The 22720-nt window shown below is 49.2% G+C and overlaps 1 protein-coding gene across 7 annotated transcripts in view; it reads right to left on the bottom strand.

The window, feature by feature from the left end:
* Positions 1 to 22714, bottom strand: part of LOC105696830 (phosphatase and actin regulator 2) — a 78539-nt gene extending 55825 nt beyond the window's left edge. For 3 of the 7 annotated variants that reach the window (XM_023434801.1, XM_012419591.1, XM_012419588.1), the window contains exons 1-2: positions 12326 to 12937; positions 8822 to 10288 (exon numbers count right to left, since the gene is read on the bottom strand). In XM_023434801.1, coding sequence (XP_023290569.1) covers positions 8822 to 9125 — 304 coding nt within the window. In that variant the 5' untranslated portion in view covers positions 9126 to 10288; positions 12326 to 12937. Of the gene's footprint in view, positions 1 to 8821; positions 10289 to 12325; positions 12938 to 18662; positions 18833 to 21652; positions 21734 to 22472 lie in introns of those variants that run through there. The other 4 variants (XM_023434800.1, XM_012419590.1, XM_012419589.1 and 1 more) reach the window with 4 other exon arrangements.
* Positions 22715 to 22720: the final 6 nt, after the last annotated feature.

Genomic DNA, 22720 nt, shown 5'->3' on the forward strand with positions numbered 1-22720 from the left:
GCGGGATATCTGGAGCGATGTCCGCTCGGCGGGCATTCTTGGCGTTTGAACTATCGCTCGGTTATAAATACGTCGTTGGTAGCAGCCACGGCTTCGAAGAACGCGGTTTATATTTGTGCCCGGTTGCGCCGCTTCAATTTTTCACGAGCCAAACGTCAGCTTAAAGACCCGCTCGAAAGTCGCGATTATAAGAGACCATCCCTAAGATTCCCATTCAACCCCTTGTTCGATTCCACAGTCCCTCCTCGGGGCTCGAGTTACCTCGAGCTTCCGAAAGCTCGCATGGGAGTGTCGCGAGTAACTTTCAGATTAGCGCAATAAATCGCGAGTTAGAGAACCGCGCGCGGCTCATATCCCTCGCGCGTGTATATCGTTCCACGCTCTGGAGCAGAATATCCCGGTGACCCGCGTGCGGCACGCAAAAATAAACCCGTAAATCACCGCGCAAACCGACCGATCCCTTATCCACGGCGAGACCTCAAAACACGTGCGTTCACCGCAGTAGGCCTTGAACCAGCCGAGCGGAAGGCTGAATTCCCATCTGGATCACATTTCCATGATCGACGAACCCGATCCCGATATTCCAACTAAGAGATCGTTTCTCTCGTTACACCGAGAAAGAACTATTTCATCGAACCAAAGATAATATTCGCGTGAAATTGTCATAATTCCGCCTAAACATTGTATGAAGGCTGAATTTCTATCTGGATCACATTTCCATGATCGACGAACCCGATCCCGATATTCCAACTAAGAGATCGTTTCCCTCGTTACACCGAGAAAGAACTATTTCATCGAACCAAAGATAATATTTCCACCGTTCCAAGTATAATTCATCGACTAGCGTTAATTGTCACAATTCCGCCTAAACATCGCGTGCAATTAATCGCAGTCAATTTAAGAGTATAATAATTCCTTTGAATGAATTAATTTATTATTCATGAAATTATTCCCTCACAGATTTTCCTCCCTCACCGTGGAACGTAGTTCTCGTTCCCTCTCCGTTCTCTTCCTCGGCGACCGCTCGGAGAGTCGGCATCTCCCGAGGTGTTTGTTTTCACTCTCTCTCCCTCCCTCTTTGCCTCTCTCTCTTTCTCTCCTGCAGCAAGGAGAACCGTTAAGACCCCGAAGGCAGGCAGGTCGAGCCCCTGGGAGGCATGTAACCTCGAAGGTTGATGCCGTGTACCGGCCACCTCCGGACCTGCGCCAAGTCGGCTCGGCTCCACTTTCGCGTTTCGACGTTTCGAAACCTTTCCCCCCCCCCCACCTTCGGATATAGAGAAAGAAAAAAGAAACGCGTTTCGTAAAGAGAAAAATTGACCAAAGAATTGACCCATGTTCCGGTTAAGGAGATGTGAAAATGGCATCCGAAAGCTCAATCGTTCATAAAACTTTTCTACTAACTGGATGTCTCAAATCGTTTCATACTTTAAAACGTGAATATAGAGACCCTAAGGTAGGTTCTGAAACTCGCGAAATTTCATTTTTTATGATCTATTTTTAAAATACCTATAAACAAATTCGAAAAGAATTGAAATTTCATGAGTTTCAGGACCCTCCCAATAGTCTCCCTATTCACGTTGTAAAGTTTCAAACTATTCGGTAAACCGAGTTGAGAGGAAAGTATTATAAACAAAACCTCTTCGATGCCACTTTCACATCTCGCCAAGCAAGACAATTCACTCGATGAAATGATTGTTCATCGAATTTCAGCGTAATCTATCTCTGATTCGATGAATTTCATTTTCTTCCTCGGTTTTCCCACGGGGTGTGATAAGAGGAAAAAATGCATCGGCAATCATGTCCTCAGCTTGAAAGTGGAAATCTCTTTTCTCTTTCCCGTGCAGGGACCCGGGGTTTATTTACGCCGAGTTTTCCGGCGCGTCTCGGCCGCAGCGGCGGGTTATTTCGGCCCGGACCGGGTTAACGTTCACGTTATTCGAGAGCCCGTCTCGAAGGCGCGGTCAAGGTTCGACCCCCCGCGGACTCCCAAGAGACGAACCAGAAGCAACGTTGATTTCCCTGGGCCCATTAAGGCGAAAGAAAGGACGACAGCTCCCAGAAAGGAAAGACAACAGCCTCGAGAAAGAAAAGAGAGAAAGAAAAGGGGGCCATCCTTCCCAAGGCTTCCCTTCAATTTCCCGCAGCATCTCCCATCTTTCTCGTCGAGATAACAAAAGTCTACCCTGATAACGATTTTCCGTGCCCACTTTCAAGTGTTCGCAAATCGTTGCCGCAATTAAGATCTCTCGTTACGACCGTAAATCGTTTTTCTTTGTCTAATGGAGGAGGTCAGGAGGGGCGCGGAATTCTCTCCGGGACGAGTAATCGATACCGATCGGCGGAGCGGCGATAACGTCGCGGATCGGCAGGAGCCCGTTAGGAATGGAATTCGCTCGAGGAAATCCCGGCAGAGGCGATTACCTCGTTAGAAGTTATACCCTCCTTTTTACCTCCTCTCGGTACCCGGTTCGCGATATCCTGCCAGCTCGGCCGGCAGGACGCGGTACGCGGAATCCGCGAGCATTCCGCGTTACGTAAATCGCGGCATCGCGTCGAGATCCGCGGATTGGCTCATCCATCTCGGGATGCGCATTTCCGTCGTTTCCCTGCCCCCCCTTTTCCCGCCGCTTTTCCATGCAGCGGATGCCACGTGGCATCTGTCACGTGGCCCCTGTCACGTGACACCTGTCACCTCGTGGTAGAGAACGCGATTCGTCGCGTCCCGAAGGGACCCCCGCAGGGATCGTCCGAGTCCATCGGGAACAATTTCAAGGAATAAATAAATAAATCGATTATTAAACCGACATGAGAGGGTCTATATATAAAACATGAAAATATATATAAAACTTTTCTCCAAACTGGGTGCATCAAATAATTTAAAACTTTACCACGTGACTATGAAGGCCCCAAGGAAGAACGCAATGCTTGTGAAATTTGATTTTTCATGAAAAAAAGAAAAATGTAATCGATGAAAAGTTTTATAAATATTTTAACGTTTCGTATATATACAGAATGACCCTTTCGTATCACCTTAATTTCAGTTTATTTCAATTATTTATGAACTCGAGGAAGTATTTCTCTTTTTTTGGGGGGCGGATTATTATAGAAGAAATATATATATATATCTCTGGTTAGATGATTTTCGTCGGTGTACCATCGTAGCCATTTTTGAGAGTCTTTCCGGTGGACGTCCAAACGCTACGGTAGAATTTTCACGCCAGGAGTTTCGTCAGTTTCTCCGATATGCCGGCTCGCTTTCTCCGCACGAGCTCCCGGAACGGAACCGCTCCCGGCGCTTTTTCCCCGGTTTTACGGGACGGCCGGTTCCGTTCCGTTGTACGCGGAGTAGCGTTAGCATTCCAGGATCGACCTCGAGGTGCGAGCGAGGAAGCTGCCCGTTATCGCCGCCCCGCTGGCCGGTGGCCGAGCCCGTTCCCAGGGGCCTCCTCGATGCGCCGCGAGCAGCGTGCAAGGTCGCTGCTATCGGACCGCGGTAAGCCCGGACATGTCCCTCGGACATGTCTCGATCGGCATTCACGGGGTTTCCGACGACCCAACAACGGTATCGGTCCTCGCGGTTAGGTTAGAAAGTTTAGCCCTCGAGAAGTAACCCTGACCTACCTCGAGAAAAATAGATTTCCCCGAGCCAGAGAATGATTTTATTCATTCAATGAATTCCCTCGGATCGACTCGAATAAATCGGATGCAACGTTTTTTCGGAATTATGACTAAGTTTAGCCCTCGACAAGTAACCCTGACCTACCCCGAGGAAAATATTAGGTGGACGGGAAAGTAATGTCGTTTCTATGCATTGAATTTAATGTAAGAAAGCGACATTACTTTCCGGCCCACCTAATAGATTTCACCGAGTCGCAGAATCATTTTATTCATTCAATGAATTCCCTCGGATCGACTCGAATAAATCGGATGCAACGTTTGTTCGGAATTACGACTAAGTTTAGCCCTCGACATGTAACCCTGACCTACACCAAGGAAGATAGATTTCACCGAGCCAGAGAATGATTTTATTAATTCAAAGAATTCCCTGGGATCGACTCGAGTAAATCGGATGCAACTTTTCCTCGGAATTACGATAAAGAAAGTTTAGCCCTCGACAAGTAACCCTGACCTACACCAAGGAAGCCAAAGAATGATTTTATTCATTCAATAATTTCCCTCGAATCGACTCAAATAAATCGGATGCAACGTTACTTCGGAATTATAACAATTTCCGTATATTCGAGGCAAATTCTTTGAATTAATAAGAAAAGAAAAAAAATTACTCCGGTACTATGCAAAGCAATATTTCATTGGCTCAATGATTTTCTTTTTTTTTTTCTTTTCTTTTCTTTTCTTCCCCGTATAATACTATATAATAATAAAAATAAACGGGTCTAGATAGAAATTTTCAGCCAAAGGCGAATATATATACATATCGCGTGTCCTTCCATAACTCGGAAAACGTCGAAAAGACGCCGACGCCGACGTCGACGTCGTTCCTTCGGAATCCTCGCGACGAGCTACGCACTCGGGGGACTTTCACGAGGCGAGTTATGCGGTTAAGTAACGTAATCGCATAATTATCGCGGCACGACACCGGGGCTCGTAACTCCTTGAAGTAGAACGCCTCGTGGAGAGCGGGGAAAGTCGAACGCCCGGAGAAACATCCGGAGATCGTCCGTCCCGTGGAAGTCGTTCCCGAGGAGGTTACAAAGAGACCTGGGGATAAACCATGGCCGGGATCCGATTAGGACTCGAGCCGGATCGAGATTAGCGAATCGACGTAGATCAGAGTACCATCTCTTCCGTTCCCTCCGAGGAGCCAAAATGGCGCCCTATCGCACCAGGGTAAGAATAAATCTGTCCCAAGGAAGAACATTCCTGATAGCCCAGGACACCTCTTTATCCTGAAGAGGGGGCGGCCCGAAAAGCTATATCTCTTTTCAGGAGGAAAGCACCGAGAAAAGGGCCATTGTTCGCGAGATGTGCGCCACATCGGCCGACGATATCATCTTACTCTCTTTCTCGAGAGAGGAGGAAAACGCGATATCTCGAAAAGTCGAGACGAGGGGGCCCAGGGAGGAGACGTTTCCCCGAAGAAGCTCCTCCACCGGAGAGTAGCGCCAGAGATCGCGGAACGCTAATTCGCGGATTGCGAAACTACGTCTCGTAGAGGATATATATATATATACATGTATATGTATCTTATCACCTCGCGAGGCGATAAGATAGAAAGCGAGTACCAAGCCAAAGCGTCTTCGCGGGCATCGCGAATTAGATCCTATAGACGACTCGAGTATCCTGGATCTCCTCTCTGTCACGAAAGGATCATCCAGGCTGTGTGAACCTAGAATTCACTTTGAGGCACAAACGAAATCAACATTCTTATCGGAATGTTCCTGTGATGTAAACATTTGTGTCATGTTGAGTTTTGTTCGCTGCATATTTTTTTTTTTTTACAAAAATCAAAACGGTCCAAAAAGATAAAGGAATTCCGAAGTCGTGGAAATTTGGATTTTTCGACTCTAATGGGTCCTTTGAGACTTTAGGAAAATTCAGAGCCCCCCAGAACCTCGAAAACGTGAAAATAGTAATTTTCGGAATTTTTTTATCCTTTCTTTTCCACCCTTTGGCTACTGAGAGCGCCTGAAGGCGCCCGACGTTCGGTCCAATATCGCCTGCACGGTCAGAGGAATTTCGCCCGTAGGTCGAAATGGCTCCGCGTTCAAAGGCTTAACAGTTCGAGCTTTTCTAAAAAGAAATGGCAGGAACAAAACTCAACATGGCAGGAACATCTACATGACAGAACATTCAAATAAGCCTGTTAATTTGTTTTGTGCCTCAAATTGGATTCCAGGTTAACACAGGCGGTGATAAAAAAAACCCCATATAAATTAGCGTCCTCAGTGAAGGGTTATCTCGATGCCACGATAAGTTCCAGTAGAATCACATTGTCACTGTGATATCACATTGTCACTGTGATATCACATTGTCGCTGTGATATCACATCGTAAGGTTAAAGATAACGAAGATGTAACGTTACATCTAACCCGAGTTTAAAAGATCTACCAATACGATGAACATACAATGTTACGTCTACATACATCATTGTTTAATCCGTAGGTGTTATCCATTTTACTTTCTCCCCACTTACGATATGCAAAAATGTACACAAATGGCGATCGATCCTTATCAGTGGCCGCGCAACAAGGGGGTCAGAACATCCGTGAAACATTTCTCCAAAGTGAAGATCCCCGTTGAAATCGATCCTATCGCGTCGATAATCGACGATAGAGATTCCGGAGGGTCGACTCATCGATCCATCGCGAGTGACGTAGGATTGCGAATCTGATCCTCGGAGTCATCTGAGCGATGACTAATCAGATAAGCAGAACAAGCGACATTGTATCATCGCGAACCGGAAGTGGCCGATTGACCCGAAATGCCGCCCCGAGAAAAAATTCCACAGGACGACAAACCAAAGATAAACCACCGAAACGTTTATTAAGGTGAAGTGAAACCCCTTCAAACCATTCGATTCGAGTACAACACTTTTTTTAAGGGTATTAGACCAAACTGTCCGAAACTTTGACACGTCACTCCTGATCATCTAAGAATTGTCCTGACACATTCAAAATTTGGATTTTATAAAAAAAATTGTTTAACTCAGCCCACACCAGAACCAAAATGGCGTCGAGCTCTCATATTTCGATCGATATACAATTATCGAAGGCTCTGATATGAGAATAGAAAGGGTCAGGACAATTTAACGACAATTTAGAACACTCTGGTAATCGATAAACTCGCATTTTAACGGGATAAGGGCAAAAAAGTGTTGTATGCGCTTCTATGCCAAAAGGATGGTAATACGAGGTCTCGGAGTGAAAATTTAATTCACCTGGAAATCACAGATGGCGCAGGGGGTCCCTCTGCAGTCAATTAGGGCCCGAGAAAGCACGAATCCAGAGGATTTCTGGAGTTTAACTTCGATTTCTTTATAATTATCGTACGAAAACGACAGATGGAGTATGCCATTTGGTACAATGCCCAATATAATTCGACCCAGCTGTCGATATAAAAACCAACGTCGGCAACGTAGGCATTTACAAAAATCTTCTTCCCAGACGTCGATCAAGTTCCTCGACGTGTTTCACTTCACCTTAATTCGAGGGAATAACTTTCCTGCGTGTCCCCTTCCCTCCGCCCCGAAGAAAGATAAGAGATAGAGAGAGATAGGCGATCTCGAGTACGAGACGCGGCCCGAGGCGAGGCTCAAAGACGCGAGAGCTGATTGGCCCGGCTTTCGCGGCTTTTCGCGGCCATAGAAACTCGAAATGAGGAGATGAATTTTCCAGGAGTTTTCCGAGGTAGAAGTAGAGGGAGAGGTAACCAGTGGAGGGCCCAGGGACCTTAATGGGGCCCCTCTCTCTCCTTCTCCCCTTCCAAGACGGTCCAATTGGGCTCCGTCTCCTCGGCGAGACGAGTCGGGCCGACCTAACCTCTCCCAACCTAACCTAACCTCACCGCGCGCGGGCCGCCGACTCGCGGCTCAATGAATGATTTCCGTGCGCGGTTGCCACGCGCTCCCTCCCTACCCCCATAGGCCGCGCCTTATCGGACGGCGAAACGGCAACCGCGCCGATCGACTCAAAGAAGCCGATCGCATGACGTTTCCATTATTACTAAAAGAGCGCCTTGTGCCAAGTTTGAAAAAAAAAAAATATATATACGTGAATTTTAATACGTGGAATTTTAACAAAGTATTTTAATATCCCATCAAGGCGATATGAAAGGGTCATTATATATCATCATCATCATTTGAAACTTCAGCACGTGATTGGGAAGGCCCTAAGAAAGAAGGCGATGCTCGTGAAATTTCATTCTTCCTCAAATAAGTTTTTTTTTTTCTTTTTTTACCTTACTACCAAGATCACGTGCTGAACTTTCAAATGATTCGGTGCCATCCAGGTATAGAGAGGAAAGTTTAATCAATTTATTTTGACGTTTTACACGTATAGAATGACCCTTTCATATCGCGTTAATACATTCAGGTATTAAAATCCGTATACACCCGTATATACGGGTATAAATTATAATAACGTGACATTCTACGTGCACGTTACAACGTATAATACCCGTCGGTGGTTTATCGTCGAGAGGATATCTCGAAAAAGGAGAAAGGGAACCTCGGGGGGGCCCCGGTGAATGGAGCGCGTTAGAGCCGGGTGTTTGTTTACAAGCATCGCCGTCGAGTTCCTTGACTCGGAATCGACCAGGGTGGGAGGTAACGGCTCCACCCGTCCGCCGTTCGCACGTAGGAAAAAAAGCAAAAAAAAAAGAAATAAAAGAAATAAAGGAAATATTTCCTTCATTTATCAAGAACGGTCCCGATCGACCGCGTATGGTCCATGTCAAACGAAAATTTCAACCTGCTAAAATATTCCACGTTATCGACCAAAGAGCCTAATCACGTGGGCCAAATGTCTGCTATATTTCCTTCCTTCCTTAATATCTCCTTCATTTAACAAAAACGGTCCCGACCGACCGCGTATGGTCCATGTCAAACGAAAATTTCAACCTGATAAAATATTCCACGTTATCGACCAAAGAGCCTAATCACGTGGGCCAAATGTCAGCTCGTCCACGTGTCCACGTGTTAACGTCGATAAGACATCGTTGTGTCCACGGTCGAGCCAAGAGAGAAAAATGAAAAAAATAAAAATTGATAAGCTCGCGTAAATATTGTTTTCCCTCGCGGATCATAATCCGAATCCTAATCGTTATCAGAAATGAATATAGTTAAAATAAGTCATCGAACCTATTACGGTGTTCGCGGCGACTTCCTTGGCGGCGGCGGCAGCGGCCGCAGGTCCATGGGCGAGGAAGTCGCTGAGCGAGAGGGAGGACGCGATGATCTGCCTCTTCTCCTCGAAGTTGAGGTAGTCCAGGCTGTTGCTCCTCTGGGGTCCGGCGACGATGGTCACCGTCTTCCCGGTGTGTCGAAGGTGATGCCGATGGTGGTTGCCCTCGGCGACGGGGTTGGCCGGCGGTTTCTCGGGGTTGGCGGGCTCGACCCCGGGGGGGGCCTGCACCAGGTACACCCCGCTGACTCGGATGGACATCCTCGGGTCGCAGGGTCCACTCTCTCTCTCTCCTTAGGTTACCGCGGATGCCGCGACATGGCCGAGGTCGAGGTCGTAGTCGCGATCAGCTGGTGGGCGGAAGTCGGCCGGCCATTCGGCGAGTGCGGCCTCCCCGGCGAGAGGATCAGCCGGCCGGTGAAAGTCGAGGATCCGGCATGCGGCCGAGGACGATCAGCCGCGATCAGCTGACCGCGAGGAAGGCGAGCCGGCTCGTCATTCGATGCTCTTCTCTCGTGTCAACCGGGTCTCCTCCCCGTTTGACTCTTTGATTCGGTCACGGGAAGCGAAGGAGGGTCGAAGGATCCGGTAAGGACGGCCTAGAAGGACCTAGTGCAGGAGAGACCTCCTAGACGGGTCCGTAGATCGAGGTGGCCCTCTCGCCCGGAAGAACCGATTCACGGGGGACGGATGTTCGGATACCCTTAGGATATCCCCTGGATGGAAGCCAAGGGCCGGAACCATCAGCCGCGATCAGCTGACCTCGAGGAAGGCGAGCCGGCTCGTCATTCGACGCTCTTCTCTCGTATCAACCGGGTCTCCTCCCCGTTCGACTCTTTAATTCGGTCACGGGAAGCGAAGGAGCCGGTAAGGACGGCCTAGAAGGACCTAGTGCAGGAGAGACCTCCTAGACGGGTCCGTAGATCGAGGTGGCCCTCTCGCCTCGGGAGGCGGTCCAGCGCTCGCCCGGGAGAACCGATTCACGGCGGACGGATGTTCGGATATCCTTAGGACATCCCCTGGATGGAAGCCACGGGGCGGCATGATCCTACGGAAGGGCCAGAAAACCGACTCCTTTCCTCTGGCCCCCGAAATTCTAAAGTCCTCCCGACCCCCTTCGACCGGAATCCACTTCGAGGAATTCCCAAGAATTCCCCCTGAATTCCTCGTACCCGCTCCCTGGGGGAATGCCTCTTCGGCGTCCTCGCCTCTTCGAGCTCCCCCGACGGGGTCCCTCGGGAGGACGCGGATCGAGGTCGCTTTTCCTTCCTCCTGTAGGAAAATCCCCGTCTTCCAAGATGGCAGGGCTCGGGTTCCCTATTTATCCGAGGATCGTGCTCTTCGACTCCTTCCGCGATGCCGCAAACTCCGGATCCTCTCCTCGCCTCGCCTCGGTCCTCGATGATGCCCCGAATACGTGACACCTGTGCGATACGATATCTTCAGAATTTTCCCCGCCTAAGTCGCTCGCTGAGCCTTTTGCGTCGAGTTCGCCACGGAGAAGATCCGAGGCCCCCAATCGCCCGGTGATAACGGCGCAGACACCTTATCGCTCGATCGGACGGCTTTATAAAATCCGGGATTTTAATACTCGAGATCACGTGGAAATCGTTGGAAATCACCGGAACGTAGTGATCATTTCAAGACCAATCGTCGTTTGTCTATCGCGTTTATATTAAATCGAATTAAATCGTATTAAATCATATTAAATCATATTAAATCGTATTAAATCAATGGAAATTACGAGGGGCTTCTATCACTCGGATATCATCCAACGCGATTCCCTTCTGCGAGCTGATTGCCATTCGTACGATAAAAAAACGCGATTCGGTAACAAGTAACATTAAGCCTTAAGATGATATGAAAGGGTCATTCAGTACATAATAAATTCCTCCATAAACTTCCAAATGATTTCGTGCAATCTCTCAAGCTAACCCCTTTTTTGATAAATAATTTCAGAATTTTTTTACGTATACATTAACCCTTCATATTGCCATAAAAATTCTGAAAGTTTCTCGCCGACTTCCAGCTGATATCATCCACGTGATATCGAGGGTTAAAATGATTTCCTAAGTGAATATATCTCCCCCGCTCGGGAAAGCTGTTTTCCCCGATTCGCGAGTTAACAGCCGAGGAGCTGTTATCACGTATAGGCGTTATCGCGAGGCGCGGCGGTCGGATAAAAACGAGAGTTATGGCGAATACGAGGACGAAGAAGAGCGGTCGGCAGCGTCGAGGTGACATAACTGCCTGCCGTTGATTAATCTTACGACAATGGCCGGCCCTGACACGGTACTTTTTACGGTAGAGCATCTCCGTCGGCGCTTTCACGCCGTCTTCCTCGCACCCACGTGCTCCATGTATATACCCGAGATATAGGATAGCGATCGAGCGAGGCGCCGTCGAATTGCCTATTTTTTTTTTTTTTCTTTCCTCTCTCTCTTCTCAATTTATCGAAAGCGACCTTACGACACGGTAGAACGGAATTGAGACACATCCTACCCTGGGAGCCAGGATAAGAGGGGTAGAAAACAAAGCCCGCCGGTGTATACGGCTCGCAGGCCTCTCTCACTAACGGCGTAATCGATAAAACTCTATATTTAAACGGGGCACAAATAAGTGTAGATCATCGAAGGCCAGGATATCTCGCTAGCCGAGGTCGCCGGCGAAGAGAATACACGTACGAGTTGGCATTTTCATTTTTATTTATTTTCCTTCCGATTTTTTACGAGCCATCCTTCACACCTGCGTAACACCCATTAAGGCCTCACTCGGTCCTGTTTCAATTTTCCAGCCTGAGAGAAAAAAAAAAAGAAAAAAAAAACCAGCAAACAAATCATGCAACCAAAGAAATATATATATAGGCCCTCGGTTCGCATTATTTGGGTAGAGAGAATATAAACAGATCCATTGAAACGGAAGTTACGTCTAGTCGGACCGGCACCGTCACGTGCCTGAACCGATACGTGTCGGAGAGGGTGAATCCACCTTAAACGCGAAAAAAAAGAAAAAAAAGAATGAAAATCAATCTCCCCTAGTCTCATCGCGGCCATAACGGCGGTATGTTTCAAGGGTTCTACGATTTTGATTAAAATCACGTTCCGACGTGGAATCCTCCCAGCCGATCGAATTTTAATCCATTATGCATAAAAGAACGTGCCCCGGCAATTGGCGCATCGCTTTTCGCCCGATTCCTCCTCTCGGATCCAGGAACAAAGTACCGCGTCGGGTCGCCTCCCGTGATGGCAACGAAATCCGTGGAAAAAAAAAAGAAAAACGGTTAAAAAAAATAAAAAGAAATGCCCACGCGGTCTTTCTCCAATGCCACGTTCTCACGGCCTCGGACCATCCTCTCGTGGACGTTGAGTTAGCCTTCTAGGTTAGTTTCCATCGGCGAGTCCCCAAGGCGTCGGCGCAAAAGGCTCGGCCGGCGGGTTACTCACAGCGAGGAGGAAACTCACTTTTCGCCCGGTGAGCTCGCTCACTTTTCACGCGCCTCGCAAGGGTCGACGGGAATTTCCGTAATAGAGGGAGCGATGCGGGCATAGGTTAGGAGGGTCGCCCGTCGGTTTAGAGGGGCAAGTCGATGCGACCGGGGCGCATCTCGTCGGGAACACCTGTACGGCGTCGGCGGCGTGCCGGAGAGGGACGCCGGTCGCCGGAGAGAGACAGAGAGGGAGGGAGAGGGACGGACGCGCACTGGGCACTTTCTCTCTCTCTCTCGCGCCTGTCCAGCTCGCGTTTCTCGATGCACTCGCGTATCGGAAGCACTGCCACGACTGGCCTCTTGCACGAGGGGCGTAGACGACGCGGAGGACGCGCCTCGGGACGGCTGTGCGTCGCTTATCCCGCGGTGGGGTTAGGGCGCCCGACGAGGGGCCTGCCGGCGACGCGCCTCGGATAAATCGACGCCAAAGATACGCCTTCGCGACGTTGCCGGATCCTACTCTCGCGAGCCGCGGACCGAACGGTGGACGGAGGGAGTCTGCGGACGGAATTTCTACCGACTAGCGGACACGGGGCGGTGAGGAAACGGCGAACGCGCGACCGGCCGCCGCGACACGAGACACGCACCGAGCCAGGCTCGCGAGCACTGACGGCGGCCATGACACCGCCGCGCCGCCCGGCGGCCGGCGCGCCAACTAGCGGCGCCATCCAGCGACCGCAACGCCGCACCGTCGCGAGACGCACTCGCCTCGAAACATCTCCCTACCCTCTCGCCATTCTCCTGCGATACAACCCAGCCGACGCGGGATTTACTCAGGCCATCCTCAACATCCTCGGGCCGGGGGAATTTTATCGCGGGGTTGCCAGACTGCGGGCTTTAAACGATAGCTTTCTTCCCAGTGGATTTTTAAGGCGATACGATATATATATATATATANATATATAAAAAAAACTTTTCCCCTAACTGGGTGTACCGAACTATCCGAAATTCTAACACGTGATTATGGAGATTTTGAAAAAGAACGCGCTGCCCGTGAAATTTCATTTTTTGAAGTACATAATTTTTTGCGAAAAATGAAATTTCACGAGCATCGGGTTATTCCTTAGGGCCTCCATAATCACGTGTCCGAGTTTCAGATAATTCGATACACCCAGTTTGGGGAAAAGTTTTATAAATCTCTTTATAATACATTAGTAACGCGCAATAATAACGAACGCAATGATAACCCGTCGGATATGATAAAGGCCTTCGAAATGTCCAAGGAAAATGTGTTGGATGTTTACGCGGACCAAACTGACGCCGTGTATATATTTTATCACTGTAAGAGATGTTCCGACTGTCACGTGTCAAATCGTGGCGTAAAGGAGGTTATGTTAATATTTATATCAACGTCCGTGTCTGGCAGAACGCGAAAAGTGTCAAGACTCGGGCGACGTCGCATCAACGAGGGGGAGAGAAAAAAAAGAAAGAAAAGAAGGCTAAGGAGAGCCATGGAGAGACCACGTGGAGGCGCGAGAGAATCTCTCGCGATATATTTCAAGTCGTCTAGACTCGCTAATTTAGACCTACTCTCTCGAGCCGATTCGACCTTTCGAGTCCTGGGGGTTCTCTCTCTCGCCCGCCGTCATGACTAACGGCTGAAATGCGAGGAACGTGCCCGCCAATGTGGAAAAATCTTTTTTTTTTAATTTTTTTTCCCCACGAGATAAAGAGCGAATCAGGCCCTGAATGTTACTCACAACGTCTTGATATCTGGATTTCCTCCAAGGTGGGGCTTTTATAATTAGTTTATTAATTAATAGTGAAAAAAACACTGTGGGACAAGCGTTAGTAAGGATCAATCGAAGGGAATAAGTCAATTGTCCTTGTGGAGCGTGGCTGTCCCCACAGTTCCTCTACCTCCAACTCGAAACAACCTTCCGTGGAAAATCGTAAGGCTGCTGTGTGTAACGTGGAGGGGAAGGGAAACAATATTTTGTATAGCATCACGCAAACTCCTGTCAACATATCAATTATTACAAGTTGAGTAAGGGTTTCATAAGGGATCGTCAATGGAACCCGAAAAACCGAATGAAAGTCTGGAAAACCGCGGATCGTTCCGAAATCAAGGGACGGTCACCCATCCCAGGCCGGGCCGGGGAGGGCGTAGCTTAACTTGGGAGCGGTCGGTTCCCGTTCTAACCGCTCCTCCGCCACGTCCCGGTTATTCTTAACTTCTGATGTTACATTTACCGACAGTACCTTAATTCCTTTTTTTTAAAGCCACTTCAAAGAGATATTTGCAGACCATAGGACCAACGCATCCAGAAGGAATTAACGCGTTATCGGGAAAAATGGTCATTAAAAGCGTAACGAATAGCTCGTGTGTGATGGAGGTCGAACGACCGTCGACTTCCTTCGGGACTGTAACGAGGATTACGAGGAAACAGGATCGCGAACTCCACCAGGAGACGAAACCGAGCAAAGGAAGCATCTCGTAACGATTTCCGCGACACATCTCACCGCAGCCCGGAACATTTCCATCGGAGCGTGGATGCGCTCGGTTGCCTTTTATCGAGCGGGACAAAGAAAAGGAGATGAATGGAACCAGCCTTAAAGAGCCGACGGAGAAGAGACGTAGCCATGCCCGTTGCGAGAGGGACGACTCGGAATTAAGTTGATATGAAAGAGTCAATATATACATATGTAAATATTAGGATGTCCCATTTTAGGTTAGGTCTCCCCTTCTTTTGATACGAAACAAATACACGGTGTGGAAGGAACGTATGGGACACCCTAATAAATAAATAAATAAATAAATAAATAAATAAATAAATATATGTATATGAGAAGTCAAATCGTTGATGAAAGTATTTCCTCCGAACTGGATGTACCGATTCGTTTCAAATTTTACCCCGTGAACATGGAAGCCCTAAAGTAGGTCCTGAAACTCATGAAATTTCATTTTTTATCTAAAATTTATCTACTTATCATGGCGTGGTCCATGCATGTTTTGGCGTTAAGAATTCGGTAGCGTCTCACCGCAGGCGCGTTTCGCTCATCGTTCGACACTTTTCTCGCTGAAACGTATTTGGCTCGAAACTCCACCAGGAGTTTCTTGATCGCCAGAAAGAGAGAATGACGTCCGAGGATGCTGGGCAGAGATATATCTTTTTCGAGTACCGCCGACCTTTCTCGCCCGCCTGAGCGGATGGACGGGCGAAAAGAACCCGCGGCCCATGCGGAAAATCGGGGGAAAACTCGAGCCTAAGGTGGGCATCGATTTCCCGATTGGCTGCACCCGGAAAATGCGCATCTCGCGGCCGACCGGGTCTGCCCGATAAATTCTCACCTACCTCGGATATAACCGATACTTCATCGCGAATCGATAAGCGACTCAACGACGGATTAAATTTATCCCCTAAACGTACATCAAGTACGCAACCGAGAAACGACCGTTCCTCCACGACAACCCGAAGGAACATGGAAATTTCCCTGCCGCAATTTCTTCTTCCTTTTTTTCTCCCTCCTTTCATTTGCAAGCATTTCATTTATTGTTTCAATGAAAAGCCAAGCGCGGGCTCCCCTGAGTCTGGGTATACAATTTTTCCATTTAATCGGAGGACAAAGCTCGCCCCTCCCCCCCGGGTTCGCCCAGTCGTCCATCACTCGTTTGAAATCTCGAAATGCCCCGATGGAGGCAAATCGAACGCCCCCCGGACTCGGGGAGAAAAAGGCGCAATTAATTCCGGGGAAGAAAAGAAAAAAAAAGAAGAAAAGAGGCAAATTCACCCGACGCCCTCCATCGCGCCCCAAAAGACTCGACGTTACCTTTTTCTCGAGAGAAACCCCGAATTAATTGATTTTCGCCCTCTCGTCGAGTCTCTCGCCAATTACCGGGTTTCGAGACTACGGTGCCTCCCAAAGTTTATACAAAAAATGAACAGATCGATTATTCCGAAATATTGTCCCACGTGTCGTCGATATATCTACACAATGTCCCAATACAGCAAAAACCGCGAGTGCTATGATTGAAATATCTTTTCGAGTCATCGAAAAGTGTAATAAACATAATATATATATATAAAATATCTAATGTAGATGTAAAAAAATATAATGACCCTTTCATATCACCTTAACACGGCTGGAAATTATTTGTCCGTACAAGTAGGTTTTTCCTTCGTAGGAGAATTTTCTCCCGAGGAAAATACAGATTACGGCTCTAGAGGGTTCTTCGAGAGGATCCCAGGAGAAACGCTGACGCCGCGACGCCTCGACGTCGTGCGACCGCTGTCACTCTTCGAGGCGTCGCCGTCGCCCTATCTCTCTCTCTCGGACTCGTCTTTTTTCCCACCTTCCCTTATCGTCTCCTCGTCCATCGGAGCTGGCTACTCGAGGCCGGAAAAGATGCGCCGATAGCCGTACGAACGGATCCCACCACGCGATAGCATCGCAACACCCACGGGCTCTCCTTTGTCGCGACAAAGTAAGGGAAAACCTAAAGTGAAAATTTCCTCCCGCCAAAGTAAGGGAAAACCTAACGTGAAAATTTGCTCCCGCCAAAGGAAAACCTGACGTGAAAATTTCCTCCCGCCAAGGTAAGGGAAAACCTAACGTGAAAATTTGCTCCCGCCAAAGGGAAAACCTAACGTGAAAATTTTCTCCCGCCAAAGTAAGGGAAAACCTGACGTGAAAATTTCCTCCCGCCAAGGTAAAGGAAAACCTGACATGAAAATTTGCTCCCACCAAAGTAAGGGAAAACCTAACGTCAAAATTTGCTCCTACCAAAGTAAGGGAAAACCTGACGTGAAAATTTGCTCCCGCCAAAGGGAAAACCTAACGTGAAAATTTGCTCCCGCCAAGGTAAGGGAAAATAACGTGAAAATTTGCTCCCGCCAAAGTAAGGGAAAACCTCACGTGAAAATTTCCTCCCTCCAAGGTAAAGGAAAACCTAACGTGAAAATTTGCCCCCGCCAAGATCCTGAGGGCTAGAAAAAAATCCTCGACCAAGTGTCCGAGTGGTTCCCTTCAAAGGGTTGTTTCCCGCGGCGAGCGTTGTCGTAAAACAAGACCGAGAGTCGTCAAACAACCCCGGGGCTCGTAAAAAGCAACCGGGTCGCCGAAGACGCGTTTCCTTGGGGATGACTAACTTTAGAAACCGCAGAAATCGCGCAGACGTCGCCTTAATCTAACAAAAAAGGACCATTCTACATATATAAAGCATCAAAACATAAAACTTATCTCTAAACCGGGTGCACCGAATAATCTGAAGCATCATCAAGAGAGTATGAAGGATCTAAAGATAAACGCGATGCATATGAAATTTCACTTCTCGAAGAAAAATCCCTCTCTTTGGTTCCTGTCCAAGATGGATAGAAATTTTTCCTCGAAATATGAAATTCCACGAGCATCGCGTTCTTCCTTCATAACTTTCATAATCCCGTGATGAAGTTTCAAATGATACGGTGCACCCTGTTTGGAGAAAAGTTCTATAAACATTTTGATGCGTGTGTGTATATATATGACACTGTCACATCACCTTAAGAGTCTCGAGCGACTCGGTGCAATTTTCCGAGGATTTTCTATTTCGGAGGTCGCAACGCAAGACTGCCGACGAGGGGGGAAATATCGCGTGGTTTTTCCCGGATGGCTTATAGATCATAAAGGGGGATTAGATAGAAAATCGGCGGAAGGGATCATCATCGGCGGCCTGGATGGGCGGACTATTCGGGGGCTTAAAGAGGATGTCATCGGAACGCGCGGCCCTGGTGCGGAATCGATGACCCAGATGCACGGGATTTATCTCCGTCGAAGGGTCGCGGAGGATCCTGTCTCGAGGACGAGGCAAGACTTTTTACAAGGGCGCCGCGATGTCGCCGATCGTTACCGCGAGTCTCCTGCCTTAAGGCGTCGGGAAAATTCCGTTAAAGGGGTTACCAAAAGCCGTAAGATGGAAGTTAAGCTACGCCGGGCGCGGCCCCTCTTAGGATGGGTGACCGTCGTTCCTGCGCAACGCCGCGGTTTTTTTTTTTTCGAAAAATTAAAATATATACCCCAGTAGGTACCCCTTTATTTTTAAATAAATTAATCCAAGCGAGTGGATAAACGGACAAACAATCTAAGGTAAGGTCTAGGCCTGAACTCTTGACATAGAATTACTAGCTAATTAAATCCCAAGCCACTAAATCCAAGAAGATAAATTGAAAAAAAAATATGTTTTTCGAATTGAAGTGCCGAATTATAGCGTTAAGTATTTCCCGCGTGCTTTTCAATGTACTTGGCACGAAACTCTACCGAGTCTCCTGGACACTAAGTAAGGTCCAGGCGTCAATCATCGACATCCTTAGAATAATCAGCCATAAGGGATATACCTTTAGAGTAGATCGGAAACTCTCCGTCGCTATGGCTGTGCGTGAGCATCCTCGAGGTGTAGTACTGCCACAGGATCCTCTTCCGAGCCTCCTCGGTCATCGCCTGGAGGACCTCTTCCTGGCCCTCGCGGCGGCCCAGCAGGCTCGCAAGCTCCAGGAACGACACCCCCGGATCCCGAGGGACCTCCTGGTTCACCCACCACGCATCACCCTCGACTGGCTTCCCCGGATCCCCGGAGACGAGAAGCCTCGCTTCGTCATAGAACCTCCGGCATTTCGTCGGCCGACCGAGAACAACCTTAGGAAGTGGGAGTCCTTCGACCCAGAGACCGCTCTTCCAGGATCCCGACCCTCGTTCGATTCCATTCAAGGACCCGCCACTAAGGACGAATTCCCCTCCGCAGTCCCCCGGGTCCTTTGCGTCCAGGGACCGCTGGTCACGTGCAATTCCGACCCAGGGAAGCTCTCTTCGCCACGTCGGGGTGAAGCAACCCCTAGTTTCTATCTGGGGTGGAGTCGGGATATCAACCAGAGATCAAACCCTCCACATCTCTGCCCCAGAGAAAACCGAACTGCATTCTCGTAGCGTCGAAGATGCGGAAATTCGGCCGCTCGTTCTGTGACCCTCCCCGCAGTCTTTTCCGCTTCCTGGAGGTTTCCGAGGAAACCCACCGCTGTTCCCAAGTATTCGCAACTGGGTCCTTTAACCCCTTGCCTTAGGATTTAAATTCCAATAGCACACGCCATAAACAAGAAAAATGTCGGTCATACATCGGGCCATTTCACGGTCTGGCGGAACGTTCAAAGTCTCACACGTCTCTCATACATTTTGTTTACGTTTGGCCCGATTGACACGTCTCTCACACGTTTCCTTCACGTTTGGCCCGATTGATATACCACGTCTCTCACACCTTATTGTAAGTTAAGCGGTTAAATCGGGGCAATTTCCTCTTTCCTCGCCCTCGTGGAAACGATTCCTTGCATCCTTATTCGATGTACACGTGGGATTTAAATCCCTCCGCCCTTGGGCGCGGTATTCCGCTTCCCTCGTCGGGCGAAATCCGCAGAAAGCTTCACTCTTCCTCGAGGCACGTCGAGTACGTCCATTAAGCGCGAAAGCCCGGAACAAAATGGCCTACTTCCGGAATCGCCGAGAGAGTGTAGAAAATCGTAGCGGATCTCTCGCCTTGTCTCGACTTGCGGGTCGGTCGATATTTCCTCATGGGATGATCGATATCGATATATCGTCGCCGACGTGATCGATTCACTCGCAACTACCACGTGGTCGGTCTCCCGGTTTAGAGGTTAGAATGTCTAAAATTTCCACACCTCGGAGGCAAAGATCGAACAATCGAGCTTATCGAGTGCCGTACGAGCTTCGCTCGTCACGGTTCGATCGCAATACCGTCGTATCTCGTGATCTAGTTTGCTATCAAGATCCAGGTCACTCGTCGCGACTTCCCCGCCGAGAGCCTGATAAGCTCGGCAGCCTAAACAAGCTCTTAACCCTTAGCGTCCTAAAGCCGCGCCCGACGTTTGGTCGAATATCGCCAGCACGTGCGGGGGAATATCGCCCTTATGTTAAAATGGATCGGCACTCAAAACGTTAAGCCTTCCCTTTCCCGAAGGTGAGACATCCTCGAATATGCTTCGCGAAGGTGCGATGGGGATAAATCGTACATTTCGTATAGGATCTCCTCGTAGTCGGGTGTTCCCCTAGGAGTCGCTGGTCGACCTCCTCCACGAGTCCATTCTTCCGGTGAAGTTTCGTTAGAAATTTTCACACATCGGACTCGCGTCGTCCTAAGGTCTCTCCTCGAGATCGCCGGGTCGAGGTCGTACCGGGAAACGGGGCGATCCGGGTCGGGTCATTTCCGGGACCCCCCGGGACGCGCAGGACTCGCGATCCCGGTTTTCGAGTCGCGGGAAGGACTTTCGTCCAGGACGGGTTCGATGCGCGCACTGGGATGAGAGAGTCGGGACCAGCCCGCAGGAGAGAGAGAGGCTGCCAAGTGGGACAGGGACGGAGGTGCCAGCCGCTACGTGAGTGCGACGGAGACGGACGCATGCCCACTCGCGAGGCCCCGAGAGAGAGGTCCGACCCGCCTGGTCCGCGCAGAGGCGCGAGCCCCTATGTGAGTGCGACGGAGACGGACGCATGCCCACTCGCGAGGCCCCGAGAGAGAGGTCCGACCCGCCCGGTCCGCGCAAGCTTCGCTCGCTCGGGAAACGCGACGCCGCTGCACGCCGACTCGACACTGGCCTACCGAGGGATTAGGTCAATCTCGAGATGCACTCCCAGCAAATGTGCCTTTATCGGAAAACCTGACGGCATTCCGGATCTCTCACCCTTTCCCCTGGGGGAAAACTAGGGATATTTCTCCCCCGACACCAGGAATCGGAACTTTACCCCCGTTGACTGAGAGGGAGCTCTCCCAAAAGGCTTCCCGGGAAAAATAGGAATTGTAAAATAGCCGTAGAGAGAGAGAGAGGTTAGGGACCATCGGAAAAATTACTAAAGAAAGAGCCTCGCCTAATTTGACTCTATCAGGCTCTCCATTAATTTTAATTCCTACCCCTCGTCTAAACCTACATATGCAAATATTGGGTCGATGCATGATTAATGCAAGGTCAATAAGATTTAATAAAGTAGCATTAATTACCCCGTCCAATATTTCCCCCTCGAAAACTCCCCACTTGGTTGCAGGTAATCCCAACTACACTTTAAAATCAGGGAGTCCAAAATACGTAAGACAGGCATTCGAGTAACCTTCCTCCGTGCAATTAGTACATCTATCATTGTTTCGACATCTTGGAACGGAATAACGACCTTGATGTATGTACACGCGAAAAACGTATGTACATACATACCTTTAAATGCGTACAAACGCCTATGTGGAGTGCAAGGCAGATCGATACTTTCGGGTTTCGATTTCACCTTGCGGTAGAACGAGGAACTAAATTTTGAAGCAGGCGCGTCGATAACTTACCAACATCGCCATTCGCCAGTGGTTTGCTCTCCTCTGTTTCCGCGCAGACCGGTGAGGTAACCTCCTTGACACCTTCTTCGACTGAAACGAAACGAAAGAAACTAGATTACTGTCCTGTGCATCCGCAAAGGTGCCGGATACGATGAAAGGTTAGGTCATGGACCCGGAGCGTCGCTCTTACCGACATCGGAGGAAGAAATGACCAACCGCCGATAGAAAATCGGCGTCGATAAATGGGAAACATTAAATGGCCTTCCTAAACGATCAGGAAATAAACACGCGTGCACGTTTCCACCACTCCCACGAGATGCACTACCCTCGTACTAGCCGGATTAGCTAGTATATACACGCATACGTTGAACCCACGATGTAAACCACACGTGCACGGAAATTGGTAACGCTTTAGGAAGAGGTGCTTAGATACGTTTGTCTCTCTGTAAAATTCCTTTTCGATGATCCGCCGATCTTAAGTCCCGTTTCGATCAAGATTCCAGTGAAAGGATGGAAATGAAATTCCCAGCCTGGTCGCAGGTGTCGCCGCGGCATTTTTAACGGACTAGTGAATTACTGCAGGGATCTAAATTACCGGGTGGAATTCGAGGGAAAAGGGGTTAGGGGGATTCGTTAGTCGGAGGGACGCGTATTTAGTTATCAGGCGGCGGTTAGCGTAGATTTTGGGGATCCTTCGAGGGGGGTGACAGCTCGCCGAGGCACGGCCCTGTTCGGCATGCTAGAGCGCCTCGTACCACTTGTTGCATGCTCGCGGTCTCTGCGCAGCTGTACGACTTAATTGGCCCCGATTTAACTCGATACTACGTACCAATCGGGCCGCAGGTGATTTCGGGTGTCCGTTCGGCCGACAGGGGTTTCGTTTGCGCGCGGCTCACGGCACTGGTCACGACACTCGACACCTGAGGGTCGCCCGTTTCGGCCATTTTCAGGTTAACTCGCGTTAACCTGCTCGCGGCGCCCTGGATCACCACATTCGAATCCGAGACTATCCGATCGCCTGTGCGCTACGCAGTTCGCAGCGAGTCCGAGAGATAGCGCCACATGGTCACCACAAGC

The sequence above is a fragment of the Orussus abietinus genome, unplaced genomic scaffold (assembly GCF_000612105.2).
Source record: "Orussus abietinus isolate OABI.00-Male unplaced genomic scaffold, Oabi_2.0 scaffold94, whole genome shotgun sequence".
In the NCBI taxonomy this organism is placed as follows: domain Eukaryota; kingdom Metazoa; phylum Arthropoda; class Insecta; order Hymenoptera; family Orussidae; genus Orussus; species Orussus abietinus.